Genomic DNA, 14962 nt, shown 5'->3' on the forward strand with positions numbered 1-14962 from the left:
CGCCCTTCCCCTTCACTCTGGAAGAACGAAGAAAGCCTTCCACCTACGCATACATTTTGCCTGAATTTATACAGGTTCAGTCATGTTCATCTGTGTGTCCTGTCGAGAGCTTGCTATACCCTGGCCGTAAATGTTTTTAAGGTAGTGTTCACGAACACGACACAGATATCAACTTCTTTTCTGACGTTCATATCCCAGCCGCATTAATACAATAGTCATACTTCCTGCCTATGACATTATAGTTTTTCCAGTGCAGAATTCACCTTTCAAATCAAAGGTACAACACTATATGTTGGTAAAACATTTAAAGATGAAGGCCTTTTTGTCTTTACTTGTTGTCCCACATTGATTTCTTAACCCACCTTTTACTCATTTATAAAGCTCAACACTTTAATTTCTCTCATTCGTTTTTTGTGGCTGGAATAGAGAGAAATGTTATATTGTTTAATATATAAACAACCCTTTCTCTCTTTGGTAGACACACTGTTGAGTTATCTTTTGTCCAAGCATATTCGCCAAGGTGGAGATTGTTGAGTTTGTGGATTAGGAATATGAGTTTGTCTCATACTAGGAGTAGGAGTGAAACGGGTAGACCCTTTGTACAGGGATTAGATGCCTATAAATATATTGGTTGTATCCCTAAGGGGTTGTGTCACCACTATCACCATCACAAATAATAAGAGTATTGTTTCACTCCCGTGGATGTAGGCACATTGCCGAACCACGTAAATCTTGCCCTCTTTACCTTATTTACATCATCATTTGTTTCTTGTTCTTGTTAATCTCAACACACACCTTTTTCCATTCGCATTTCTCTTCCCCTTGCATTTCTTGTCTGAGCATTAAACTGTCAGGCTCATCGTTCTATGTTCACCCGTCAAAAGCTTACGATATCTCTAGTCGTAAAATACTTTTAAGGTAGTGTTATAAAAACACGTCACATAACATTCCTTTCTTTCCTTCGTTCATACAAAGCCAGCCTACAACAAACGTACGTTTTGTACGACATTGTTCATCCTCCAGCTAGATTGCTTCTGCTACTTACGTTACCCAACACTATATTCTATAAATCGAATGGTTTTAGGTCTATTTAATTTTTAACTTAACCGAATTTAAAAATCAAATTATATATATATATATATATATATATATATATATATATATATATATATATATATATATATATATACACACACACACACACACCTAATTGTTTTTATATTTATAAATTTATCCAAATATATATACTAAATCCCTAACCCAAGAGTTCAAATTATTCTTTGTTCCTAATTTTTCTCGTCGAGTTTGCGACATTGCTGACCGATGGCAGACACATGTGAAGAGATCGGTTTAGTTTGGACTTCTTTTAGAGTTAGAAATTTAAAATATTCTTCCAAAAGGCTGAACCCCAACCCTAAGGGCCCCCCACACCCCGACCCGACAGAGCATTTGGGAGGATGTAAATCATGGTAACTCAACTGAACATGAACCACAGAGGCTAGACCGTGCTCACTGCACACAAGGAACCCCCTCACTTTTAGAAATTTAAAATATGCATTGTGGACTTGTTGTTTAGATTTTCAAATTTAAATTATTAGTGAAAATAAATAAATAAATATGTGTGAAAGAAAATTAGAGAATATTTGAGTTCTCAAGCCGAACTAAAATTTCAAACAGAATGGTTTCATTTTTTCAAAACCAAAAAAATTGAAACCAAACCAAAAATCGAAATGCCCACCCCTAGAAAATGATGTTTTTCTTTCTTATATTTATTTGGAATAATAATTTCAGTTTTATAATTTGTTTATGTGAGTAGTATTGACTCTTCAAATTTTTAAAGATAGTAATTTTGACAGTTTTTGTTTTTTGGTTGACGTAATGGTTGAGTATTTTAAATTATAATATTGTCTCTATATTGACTATGCAATACAAAAGTGATAATATCTAATGGTCTATGGATGTCAAATTTATCATCTTATTAAAAAAAAAAAATTAAAGAATCAATAATACTCTAGTCAATAAGTGTGCTAAACGATTACTTTTCGAGGATAACATGCAACACATAAACATAGTCTCTTTTATCATGGATGAGACTTTAATATCAATACATAATACAACAAATATTATTTTGGGAAAATGGCACTTTTTCCCCCTTTATTATATACTTATAGCACTTTTTCCCCCTAAATTATTTAAGTGGCAATTTTTCTCCCTGATATATTAAATGGACATATTTACCCTTAAAATAAATATTTCATTTATTTTTCTTCTCCAACAAATTATAACCACGATTTGAAAAAATAAAATACATTAAGTGTTAAATTTAGAATATTTTAAAAATAAAAAAATAAAATTTTAAAAGAAAGTTTGAACCAACCGTACAAATTGGATCCAAAATCGTGAACCGACGGTTCAAAATAAAACTCAAATTGCGATTATATATACTTATATGTGAGAGCCAATATAAATGCGGAAAAAAACATACACTATTTGCAAATATTATAATTCTAATTTAAGCTATTGCTAGTAGTTGTTCCGATTTGAACCTCCGGTTCACGGTTTAAGATCCATTTTTTTTCCAGTTCACGATTTTAATAAACGGAAACCCAAATATTGGGTTATGTTATGAATCATAACCGAAATTTTTTTATTTGATTGCTATAATGTTTGGTTCAGTTCGAACCGAACCGTGGTCATCCCTACGTATAAGCAATAATTTGGTGAAGAAGAAAAATAAATAAAATATTTGTTTTAAGGGTAGAAATGTCCATTTAATATTATCAGGGGGAAAAACCGTCACTTCTATAATAATTGAGGGGGCAAATATGAATGCATGAATAACTCAGGGGGAAAAAGTGTTATAAGCATATAACACAGGGGGAAAAAATGCCATTTTTCCTATTATTTTTCCTAGAAATTAAATTTGAAATTTTTCATATAAACTTCAAGTCTACAACAATCTCTCTTGAAATTCATAGTAGCCCAATTTCCCAAAATCTATTATGGACCATCCCGCAGCCTAAACGAACACCAATTTGAATGAACCCAACTTTTCTTTTTCTTTTTAATAGGAGAACACCTATTTTGACTTAATATAATTCTACGTAACAACATATATTATTTACGGAAAAATCTACCATCACTATCCGAATGTACATTCTTGATAAAGTCTGCCTTGTAATTTTAGCCGACAAGAAATTAAATCAGTCTAAATTATTCATACCTTACCAACTCAAACTAAGAATGGTACAAAGTAGCTCTTGAGATTGAAGTTGAAACTTTGTAATTACCAATCTAACTGTTTTACTGACTCGAGTCCTCTATATGACAACATTTAATTATACATGATAGAGTAATTATACATTATTATAATTATACTTAGCCAAGTCAACATCAGAAAGAGTCCAGTCTCCTCTAGTCAACATGACAACATCCGATAAATTTCCTCTTTGTACCTCGGATGACAAAGTCATCATTGTATTTCGTACTATGTAATTTTTTTTAAGAATAATTGTTTAACTTTAATTTTTCAAATTTTTAAGTCACTATTATTTATTGATTTTAAAATTAAATTTGCCGTTTCATTAATTTTTTTTTATTGAAATTGTAAATGTAAATTAATTAATAATTTAATTTTCTGAAATTTTAAAACAACTTACTTCTAAAACTAGAGAAAAAAGTTAATAATTAATTTTGTTTGAAGACTTCAAGCAATAGTTTTCGTATGCACAGTTATGTTTCGCAGTCTTCTTCGATTCGTTCGAAGAAGTCAATGGAAGAAGACGATGGACTAACTGTAACTAACAACTGCCGTCTTGGACTTAGCCTCTGATTCATGAAAATCGGTAAGATCCATTGCAGAAAGAATTAACAAATACAGAGTAGATAAATAGTAAGTCTGGTGTGATTTAGTTAAACTATATTACTTTCTTTTTATAAAAAAAAAAGTAATATATTTAAACTAAAAAGAATTACAATGGATGTTATACAATTTACAACACAGAATTTCTAGCAAAAATGATAAATTAGAAACCAAAAGGTCAGGCGCCTAGAGCGTTGAATATGTTCTACACATCCATCATCCATGGTCATCTCCGGTGGCGTGAGATCATTGGAGAAATGAAGGCCGTCTCTGGTCAGTTAGCGGCGAAAGAATTATACTTCCTTCTCTCTCTGTAAGCCTATATGCAAAGATCATATCATTGAAACTTTCGCAGTTGAACTAGCATCACACTCACATCGTCAAAAGAGCCTCGTGAGACTGAGAGATCGACGAGCTTCCTGCAGGCTGACAGCAGTTGGGGCTTCTCTGAGTCTGTGCATAACGGACGAACAGCATCTACAGCTTCCTGATTACTAACCTGCAGAGCAGACGAGCACGTTTGTTGGTTTAGTTTAATCCCAATATCCATAGATGTTCTGGGAGATAGATCAAGTTCAAGATCATAGATTTTCTGTTTGAAAGATCAAGTTCGAGATCAATCACCTTATCCCATAAGCCATCGGATGCAAGGATCAAGAATTCGAGTTCATGAGTAAGGGGAAGAATTCTGGTTTCAGGTTCTGCTATAACCCATTGTTTAAGATAACAATCTCCAATACTTCTGGACACTGCCAGGGATCCCTGGATTCGCCAAACGCCATGGCAATAATCCACATAGCCACCCTATATCAAAGCACAAACAGGTCGGTCAGGCGCTATTCAGATATAGTATCATCACACAACCAGTTCAAGAAAACGAGCTTACCGAGGCCTCAATTCTACCCTTTTCATCAGTCCTCGAAGGGCGGTGATCGGATGTCAGTGGCTCAGCAACCCCTCCTCTACTCACAACAGCCCGACAATCACCAGCATTCGATACCACTAGATTGCCTTTCCTGATCAGGGCTGTGACACAGCAAGCCCCGCCTCGAAGATCTTGCTTGAGAAACTCGGAATCTGTGTTCAAATATCCCCACTTCACAGCCTCCTCAGTGTTGTCATCCCCCCTCTTCTCAACCTCATCAACAATATTCATATCCAAATTCTCTGCTGCAAACTCTGCAGCTTTTGCTCCTCCATGCCCATCAAATACACCAAAAACAGCCTGAAATAGCAGATTCCTTTATTGCTTTATGATGCAGTACTCGCTAATTTTAATCTCCAGTTCATCTATACATTAATTAAAAGTCCCTAAAAAATCTAATATTTTTGGTAACAGAGCACAAAACAACCAAATTCATAATTTCAAAAAGCTTGAGAATCTAAGATTGAAACTTGAATATAAACTAGAGGATACCTGTTTGGAATCGTGGTGAAGGTTCACCTTAGCCGAGTACCGATCTTCCATAGCAAATCCTCTTCTTCCGCGCTTACAACACACCGAAAACTCATCGCTCTCAAACTCCACCACGCTCTCCATAGCCGCGGGAGTCGGCGGAACATTCCCGAATCCCATCGACACAATTGGAATGTCCAATCTCGCCGGCCGCTTCCGCTTCAAAACAGTCGGAGAAGTGGACGCGGAACACTCGGAAGAAGCTCGGTTTAAGCCGCTGGGCGGCGGTTTGTGGAGCCGGAGAATCCGTAGCGGTGAAGACGGCGAAGAAGAGGAGGAAGCTGCTCCCGACGGGGAATGGATCCGGGATAGGGTGTCCGGCGACGAGGAAGATCCGGCGGCCGCCTTGCATGGAAGAGAAGAAGAGACGGAAACCCTAGAGGGAGAGAAGACCGGAGAACTGGAAATCGCAACGGTACAAGACATCATTTCTCTAACGTTCAAATTTTGATTTTTAGGTTTTCTGATTTATGGAGATTTGGAAGGGAAAACAGAACGGGCTTTATATACAGGAAGGGAAAGTGGGGTAGGCTTTCTAGGTAATAGTCAAAATGGTCAAAATGGGCCCCACAATCTCGCCTTCCCCGTGTTTTAAGAAGAGATTTTTTCGCAATGCTTTTGACCATAAATTTGTGCACCCTAATCTAACATTGTCTCAAAATGTAATTTACTTTACCAATTTTTATCAATATTTTTTTAGTCGAGACCGCTATATAAGAACGACGTTTACTATATACGCATCTTGTAATTTTTTTTTATCATTTAAAAAAAATTATTTTTTTATCTCATTTTATATGTCATTTTTACCATACATTATTCAAACTAACTATTGTTCTTTTGTTTATTTTCTTTAATATTTTTTAATTTAATAGTATTTTTAATATAATTTTGAAATATTTAAATTTTATATACTAATATTAAACTCAACATTATGAAAACTAAATTAAAAATAACTTCAGTTAAACATCATTAATTGAACCATATACATAAAATGTGTAGGTAAACTAAGGAATTGTTTCCCCTTTTGCCCCTTCAATTTTGAATGCATTTCACTGATAGTTAGTCTTTTCAACTAGTTTTTCAATTAAATACCATTTGAAACCTATATGTTCATTGTTCATAATTACTTAATAAGGCTAAAATATTAAGACACGTGATTTTTCTATCGTAGAATGCACATGCTAGTTTCATAAAACAAATTGTTAAAAAATTCAAAGTCAAATGACTAATAGTAGAAATAATTGTAGTTAGGGATTATGAGTTCTACTATGGAGACTTCCAAATTCTACTCTATCAATTATATTTCTGGGTAAGCATGAATAGGACATTTTCATCTTGTGGGTCCAGAAAAAGTAGTCTTAGTCCAAGATTTGTAAGAGGAAGTAAAAATTGAGAATAAAATTTAAGAGTACAAATAGTATTTTTTCAATGATTATGAGTCAAAAACTCAAAATCAAATTCAAACATCTTAATATTCGACTATAGCGAATGTAATAGAGTTTTTTCTTTTCTTTTTTTTTTTTAAAAAAAAAAATATTTTTTATATAAATATCATATAACTTGTAAAAAATGTCTTGTTTTTGAGAAAAAATTGTCAAATTTTATGTTGCAGATTTTGTCAAACACGCTGTTTAAAACGGATGAAAAGGCTTCTAGAATGATCTGTTGACTTATAGAAGTGGTAGTTTTTTTTTTTTTTTTTTTTAAAGATATAGAAGTGGTAGTTGTATTTTCAAAAAAAAAAAAAAAAATGAAGTGGTAGTTTTCTGAGCGTAACATGCCGACACGTGGCGTGCAGTCAGACTCAAATATGCAAAAAAGTAGCCGTTGCAGCGTGGTCGGCTGCCATTGGCCCTTAGCCAATGAGGGGTACGTGGTTGGGTGCCATTGGTTTGACTACGAGGACGCGTGTTTGGACGCCATTGGTTATTGACCAATGAGGGCACGTGGTTTAATAACATTGGTTTGCCCATGAGGGTACGTGGTTGGATGCCATTGGTTCCTCACCAATGGGGGCACGTGGTCAGATTTCATTGGCTAGCGCCATTGACCGTTCTGATCTCTCGTCAGACCCACCTTCATTAATTTCTCCGAAAAGAAAATCAAATGACGTCATATATACACTATTGACTGAGTATAATATAATGGAAAAAACATTAACCTTGTTCACAAAGACGAAATTTTCTCGTCCCACACCCTCATATCTCGATCCGATAAGGTCCTCATATCTCGGTCCGACAAGATAATAGATATGTAAATTACAGATAACTCAGTAGAGACTAATACCTAGTGAGAAAAACATTAATCTTATTGATGATGATGCATTAAAGGGGAAAATATGCAGCATTTCTTGAAAAGCTAAAACCACCCAAAAACAAAAATCCCCTTCAAGGCTTCACTACATCTGATCCTTCAAGACAGATTTTTTGTACACCAAAATGCAAGAACATAACAGTCAGCAGATTCATGTTTTCGGAAAAACCTATGTACAACAAATCTACACTCCCGGTTCTTATCAGTTGTTACGCCAGCTTAGCTTCCACAGGCTGCAGCGTTCTCCTGCGCTGGTAGCATTTGAACGTCTCGTCTTCCTTCTGCTCAGCGCTTGTGGCCGAGTAATCCAACGTCGCTTTATCTGAGCAGAGAGGAAGCGTTGATTTGAACTGCGTGTAGAGATTCAAAAAGGCGTTTAGTTGTGAAGACAGGATATGATAGTAGTAAAAGGAATGAGAGTGTGGTGGGGTTTAAGGAAGAGAAATTGTACCTCGAGAACTAGAGGAGCTGGGGCGCTGTCGTTGTTGGCACTAGATCCTCCTCCGCTTGGCCTGAGAAAAGCATAGCAGACAATCCGGTTATAATCGGTTCTGGTTTTAATATACTCCCAACGCACCCATGAACTGGCTCGGGTCGTTCAGAGCTTATCTCGTTTTTACTACAAGGTCGTCGACCGTCATAACAGTTATATTATTATTATTTTTTTGGTCAGACCACAAGGTGTCCTGAGCAGATCCTAACTGTAGGAGGCACCTTTAAGCCTGTATTATACTCAGACTAATACCCGTTCGCACCGGGCCGGCCCAATTAAGGGGCAAAGTGCTGGCCATATTGGTTTTTCCATACGAGAGGGAGTTTGAACTCCCGACCTCTTTTAAAGGACGAGAGTGCACGGCCACTCACGTCAACCAAGCTGGTTACAGTTATATTATCATGATTTTTATTGCAATGAAATGGAAGCGACCGAATCATTTAGTTCTATAATACTATCATAACTGATTCACGTGACAATAGCATAAGGGAGGAGGAACATACTCCAACGATGCTTGGTCGACAGTTTCGCTCCCGTTAAGTTCTTCGCCTTGGAAGACCTCGGAGATTGTGATATTCCCATCCAAGTCAGCATTACCGTTATTGTTATGGTCGAAAGACTGCTGATCTGCTTCTGCATTAAGGGCGTTAAAACGTTGAATCTAAATCCATAGAAAAGATCTCAGCTTCTCTTCAGAAAGGCGGAATACGGTTTACCTGCTGCTGATACACTCGAGTCGATGGATGGGACGTTTGTCAACAACTTTTGACACATGATTGTGCCGTGGAAATCAAGGAATGTGTATTTCAAGAAGTTCAATCTCTCGGAATCTTTCATCTCTTTGAAACCAAACGATGTGGTCCACGTGTCCAATGCACTGGAAACAGCCGGCAAAACTAGCCTTTCTACTCCTAATTCCACAAGTTGCTGGAAAACAAGTAGCAAACGGCGTAAGCAACCAATCAACCGTAATAAAATTTAGGGACTCGGAAGTTCTTCTCGTACAAAAAGAGTTCATAAACGAAAAAATTCTCAACCATCTTAGTGAATTTATAGCTCAATGAATCAACAATTAATAACTCATTAAAGTACCTTCTCAAGCTCGTTCATCAGAATTCTACACATCCCATGTCGTCGATATTGAAACCTCGTGGCAACAAGAGGTATTTCAGCGACTTTCTCGTCATGGACCCTTAATATGGCAAGTATTTCAGGTCAGTGTTTAGGAAACGCAAAATTGAGACACAATTTATCCTAACTTTATAATTACGAGGTACCTTACAGTAGCCACAGTAATCAGCTCATCGTTTTTCTCCAAAACCACAGTATAGAATCCTTGAAAATTTAGCCGGTTCAATTCAGACCTGCAATATGAACTTAATATTAGCCAACAAATCAAAACAGTTCCTATTACCTGTATGTGCCCGTCTGCCCGAAAGAAAGTCTAAATTAGCGATGAAATTTAGGAGTAAAAGAGAAGTTACAGTAAAATTTCCTGTAAGACAAAATGGCATGATGAATCTAGTAATCAATGGACATTACCATAAATAACAAACTTATTCAATTCTAAATCACGAATAAAGACGGATCACAAGTCATATTAAATGAAAGCAGAAAGCTTCCCAAAAAAAGAAGAAGAAGAAGTGAATATGGAGATTTCTGAAATACATAAAATCTCACCATCTACTAAAGATAACGTCTTTCATGAGATCCCTCCGGGTTCGAGATTCTTTGACGGGCTCAAAACACTCATGCATCACGCTAAGAGCAACGCTAAGTTTGCCATAATTCTCTGCCATAGACTCATCATCAGGGGCACCGTAATAAGAATCATTCGGATTTTTCAGCAATGTCCAAGTTAGCTTATCAGTGCCCACTGGAATTGGTTTACCCAACAGCTGACGAAGTCCCAAAAAAATCTGCAGAGAATATACGGGGCAATAATTTCAGTGGCAAAGTTGACAAAAACCGCTAGTACAATAATACACTAATACTTGATACTAAAATATTAAATATTAACCTAATTACCTAAAGAACATCTATAAATCCTATAATTGTAATTGTAAATTGTATACAAATGACGGCTTTGGACTGGAGGACGAGTGGAATTAGTTTGGCGGAGGAAAAACGATTTAGGAATTAGACAATTAGTAAGGTGATTTTCTTTTTAGGGCTATTCGCTCAAAACGATGTCGTCTTGAGCGAATAACCCCTTAAAAAAAAAACGGCACACAGTGTATATTCGGCCAGCTAGGTGGCGCCTAGGCCGCCTAGGTGCCTGGCCGCGTAGAAGGCCAACTCCGGCATTGCTCGAGGCGGCCGGGCACCGATTAATCGGCGCCTAGGCGCGATTTTTGCAACATTGTTGAGTAGGAATTGAAAACTAAAAGGTGCCATAAATGTGTGATGTACCTGTTCACATCTTGTATTGCAAAACCAATTTCCTTTAGGATAATTGTCCGGCTCTGAACTCTCATCTCCAATGCACCGATAATGATCTGCAACAATGCCATCATCGTAATGATAAATCAAACCAGGTAAAAGGCTGTACAATTATCCAAGAATAGATGTGCGTGTGTGCATGCCAACATGTGTGTATTCCTGAGATTCGTGTAGATGAGACAGCACTTACATTGATGCCCGCACTGATAACAGCAGAGAATGTTATTATCTGCGAATTGGTCATTGCTTTTATCGAACCCACTCTGGCCACAGATTCCACAACAGCATGACGGGCAGAACCAGTCGCCATCCGGAATAACCTGATTAAGCGTGAAATGCAGTTAAATATCAATAGTAGGTTGCACCTTATTTTATCAATGTGGGACTCTTAACACTCCCCTCAGGTGGACAACCGGGCCATTTTGAATCTAATCGACCCTCCCCCTGAAATGAAAGGGCCTTTGAATCTAAGGGTGGTTGACCACTTGAAATTGGACCGGACCCTCCCCTGAAACGAAAGCTCTAGACACAAACAGGGCTCTGATACCATGTTATAAACTAAGATTGGGTTAGGGTCACTCAACTGGGCTATAATGCACATGGGCCAAACCACACTAAAAGATTGAATCCAACCCTCTCTTATTTTATCAATATAATGGACTCATACAGAACCAGTCTCCATTTTGAATCACCTGATTAAGCACAAAATGCAGTTAAATATCAATTTTAGTAGCCCCTTTCCTTTTCTTTTCTTAGTTGTTGTTTTAATTACAATACATGACTCGTATAGAAGCAGTAGAATTGAACAACAGAACAATTATTAGTAGGAGATACCTTCATACCAAGGCAACTAGCATGAAATGAGGATGGGCACCGATCACATAGAATTAAATCACCACCATCGCGACAGATAGAGCATATATGGTCATTTTGGTTAAGATGTCGACTCCCTTGCACCATACGGGGTTCTGTCTTTGAGTTTTTCACGCTACTTTTGTGTTTCATCTCCAACTGGCACTGAAGTAACGATCTTCCATCTTCCAAAAAGATATTTGCCGAAGGCCGGTGATTAGTGCTTCCTGCATGGATTTCGAAGTTGCTAAGGCTATAAACGTTCTGGCAGCAGTTGCATTTGATTCCATCCCGAGTTATTTTCCCCTCCTTCAATGGGGGGTCATCTTTCCTTCCACAATATCGCACAATTGTCTCAGGAAGAACCACATTATTGTCGATCAACCAAGATAAAATGGTGCGAGGTGTCTGATGAGAGGAAGAAAGAGCGGCCTGCCTAGCTCTTTTACTTGATCTTAGCACACGGGGTGAAGATTTGGTATCTGCAACCTCTCCTTCTTCAATCGAACCCCTAGATTCATGGAAAGAAAGCTTTCTCTTCGTTCTCGATTGACTGGTCCTCTGCCCGTTTTCTGTGGGAAAAGTATCAGGACAGGACGCACTTTCTTCAAAATACCAATTGCAAGATGTTAGAAGTGAATAAAATACTTTTCTGGTAGGAGACACATAACGAAATTGATTCTTGCCTCGCCCCCAATAATTAAAGACTTTCCATCCGCTAAAAACTAGATGCTTCTTAGCTTCATAAGCGAGCCGTGCTATTTCCTTTTTAGAGCGAATGGCATTTTCTTTTTGACACAACACATAATCATTCACTGCTTGAGGGCAGTATTCAGGATCAATGACGACTTCTAAGGAAGGCGGGGGGCATGAGGTGAACCCATCGGGTGAGCTGCCCAATGTAATATCGAGTGAGCTATCGGGAGAGACATCCTGCCTTCTTGTCACGGGAACCATAGAAAGAGATTCTGATGCGGTTTCAAACTCATTACACGCTTGAGAAAGTGACATATATAACTTCCCAGAAGGTGAAAAATATCGTAACCTAGTAATTTCACTATCCTTTACGCACTCGATTTTCCAGCCCAGATATAAAAGATGTTGCCTTACTTTCGAATGTAAGACTGCTTTTCGACGGCTCAGCTTGAACTTTCTTTGGAACTGAATAATTGCATCGGGGCAAAACTCCGCTTCAAGAGCCAAGGGAAGCCACTCCACGGTACTCTTTCTCTTTCTAGAAGATTTGAGCTTCTCACTCGGCACCTTGGAAGTCGTACAAGGAAATGTTTCTCCATAATCATCCACCGAACTCCCGGGTGCTCCAATTTCACTATGAGATGAAAATGGAAGCGTGTGAAGTGGCAAGGATTGCGTTTCATCATGGCTCGGGATGAGTTGGGTATCCACATTCTTACCACTAAACCCGACCTCAACCTCTCCTATGCTCGGGACAAGACCGTCTAGAACCACTTCGTTTTCAACAATATGATGACCGTCTTCTACTTTGCTAGAAGATTTGGTAAAGGGTACGAGGGCAAGCAAATCATTAATATATGTTTCTGGTTTCAGCACGGCGTTGAGAACAGATTCAGAAAATTCCAAGAGCGGTCCTTCCTGTACAAAGCGTTCTGAGGAGTTCAATAATCCTAAGAATTGATCGACACTGAACTTTAAATTCTCAAGCATTACTTGGGATACCAATTTCCTCCAATAATCTGTAACAGAAAACGTCCACTCCTTTTGGCCGTTTTTTCCATTCTTCTCCCCCACTTCATACCAAATTTGCTTTACTGAGACAAAAAGGGGCCACTCTTGCTTGACTTCATCGATTATTTCAAGAAAACCCCAGTTATCTCGAGGCTTCCATTCTTCAGTAAGCTCATCCCAGTCTTGAGTTATCCGCAAGTTGCCAACACGGACCATCATATCATCACCCTGATCAGGAAAGAAAATCTTCCGCTCCTCAGAACCATCTTCGTGGTCAAAAATCACACCTTCCCACCACGCATCCTCAATAAAAGAATCCACACATTGTCCATACCGAAGACTAGATTTTGTGAAACCAATCGAAGGTGGCAAAGGCCTTATCACACCACGACTGTTATTTGGCTCCCGTTGAGCAGATTTGACACCATCAATCAAGGGACTGACACACACAAATTCAATCAAACTAGCAGATTCATCATCACATAGAATGTGATCATATTGCACATGACGAAACGATTTCTCACAGCGAATCACCTCACCAGCATGCCATGAACCCAGGAACCCTTCTTCCAAAGACCTCACCTGCACAAGTTCCATAACATTCAGCAAAAAGCAATATCTTAGATTAAATTCACAAAAAAAAGGAACAATTTTTATGCCACCCATTCAATCAGAGGTATCTATACAAATCATTACATCAAACTATTGCTACAAATAGAAGATTTTGAAGGCATCTGCATTTCTACTTCCTTCACTGAAACACAAATTTACAGTTGCATGAACAGTAAACCACAATCAAGAAAAGAAAATCATGGATTAATTTCCCAACTATGCTTCAATCCATTAAATTCAATGCCCATAATTGAGTGAACATTCACTAAAACCCACATGCAATCACAGAACCACAAAGGCCCCAATTCCCATTTCAGCATTACGCATTCAGACTGAGAATCACAAGAGTGGAGCAATGCAAGGAAAGATTAACCATGAAATAGCAATAGCCCAATAAAAAATTCAATCATTTAATTGAAACCCATTCACCCTTTATTAACAAAATCGCATATGGAAGAATATATGTCATGCGTAAATACACATAAAGATCGTATTTTTTTTTAACCCAGAAAGATAAATGAACTGAAGAATACCTCAACTTTCTCCCCAGAAAGGAGTTTAGGACGAGTCTGATCCCTTTTGCGTTTGCCTCTTCGGTTGCGTTCTTCAAAGTCAGCCGCCATTGGAGAGTCTTCAGGTTTAGGCTTTGCTCTGAAGTTTCAGTTTCCAGTGATAATCATGATATATATTTAGTATTGTACGACTTTCACGGTCCTACATTAAATTGAATTTAGGAATTCTGTTTTTTGTTTTTCAATTTCGATTTATTTTGCTCAAAATAAATTCTTGGATTCCAAGGAAACGCACTCGAAAACACGGCCTTGAACTGTTGGGTCTCTCTTTTAGTCTGTTGCTTTCACTCTCTCTCTATCTCTGTAAAGTGTAATCTGTATCTATATTTTGAAGACACAAAAAGTAAATACTCCTTGGACCATAGTATGGATAATGGACTATGGAAATGATTGCGTGCATGCGAGAGCGAGGAAGATCAATCGTGTGCCCACTTGTCCAAGTGAATAATCAAAAGAGAACAATCGAATGCATATGTGGATTGGAGGGGTGATATCAAAGATAGATTCAGTTGATTTTTTCTTTTGTTAAGCGATCTGCGAATCGAACAACTCATACTTTGATTGTTTGTTTATAAGTCAGGTTGCGAGGAGTTGACTACCCACTCTCCCCTCTTTCTTTGTAATGTTTTATAGGATGATTTTTGTAATGAATG

The 14962-nt window shown here is 37.7% G+C and overlaps 2 protein-coding genes across 6 annotated transcripts; both read right to left on the reverse strand.

Moving 5' to 3' along the window:
• Window positions 1-3867: 3867 nt before the first annotated feature.
• LOC109173647 (probable protein phosphatase 2C 25) lies at window positions 3868-5778 on the reverse strand. Of its 2 annotated transcripts, none has more exons than XM_019322908.1 (4): window positions 5280-5778; window positions 4749-5087; window positions 4530-4666; window positions 3868-4404 (listed from the first exon to the last, which is right to left on the reverse strand). In XM_019322908.1, the coding sequence occupies exons 1-4, from the start codon at window positions 5745-5747 to the stop codon at window positions 4200-4202; spliced, it is 1149 nt and encodes a 382-aa protein (XP_019178453.1). In that variant the 5' UTR covers window positions 5748-5778; the 3' UTR covers window positions 3868-4199. The 2 variants fall into 2 exon arrangements, with proteins under 2 accessions (XP_019178453.1, XP_019178452.1); XM_019322907.1 differs by having other exon boundaries at window positions 3868-4361; window positions 4487-4666.
• LOC109173642 lies at window positions 4954-14649 on the reverse strand. Of its 4 annotated transcripts, none has more exons than XM_019322897.1 (12): window positions 14271-14637; window positions 11401-13707; window positions 10757-10886; window positions 10537-10622; window positions 9805-10043; window positions 9402-9488; window positions 9217-9316; window positions 8841-9051; window positions 8628-8754; window positions 8083-8143; window positions 7840-7981; window positions 4954-5042 (listed from the first exon to the last, which is right to left on the reverse strand). In XM_019322897.1, exons 1-11 carry the CDS (start codon window positions 14358-14360, stop codon window positions 7841-7843), a joined length of 3579 nt encoding a protein of 1192 aa, XP_019178442.1. In that variant the 5' UTR covers window positions 14361-14637; the 3' UTR covers window positions 4954-5042; window position 7840. The 4 variants fall into 4 exon arrangements, with proteins under 4 accessions (XP_019178442.1, XP_019178441.1, XP_019178443.1 ...); XM_019322896.1 differs by having other exon boundaries at window positions 8628-8757; XM_019322898.1 differs by lacking the exons at window positions 8628-8754; window positions 8841-9051; window positions 9217-9316 and having other exon boundaries at window positions 14271-14647.
• Between the last annotated feature and the right edge of the window lie 313 nt (window positions 14650-14962).

The sequence above is a fragment of the Ipomoea nil genome, unplaced genomic scaffold, assembly GCF_001879475.1.
Source record: "Ipomoea nil cultivar Tokyo-kokei standard unplaced genomic scaffold, Asagao_1.1 scaffold0482, whole genome shotgun sequence".
NCBI classification, from domain to species: Eukaryota; Viridiplantae; Streptophyta; class Magnoliopsida; order Solanales; family Convolvulaceae; genus Ipomoea; species Ipomoea nil.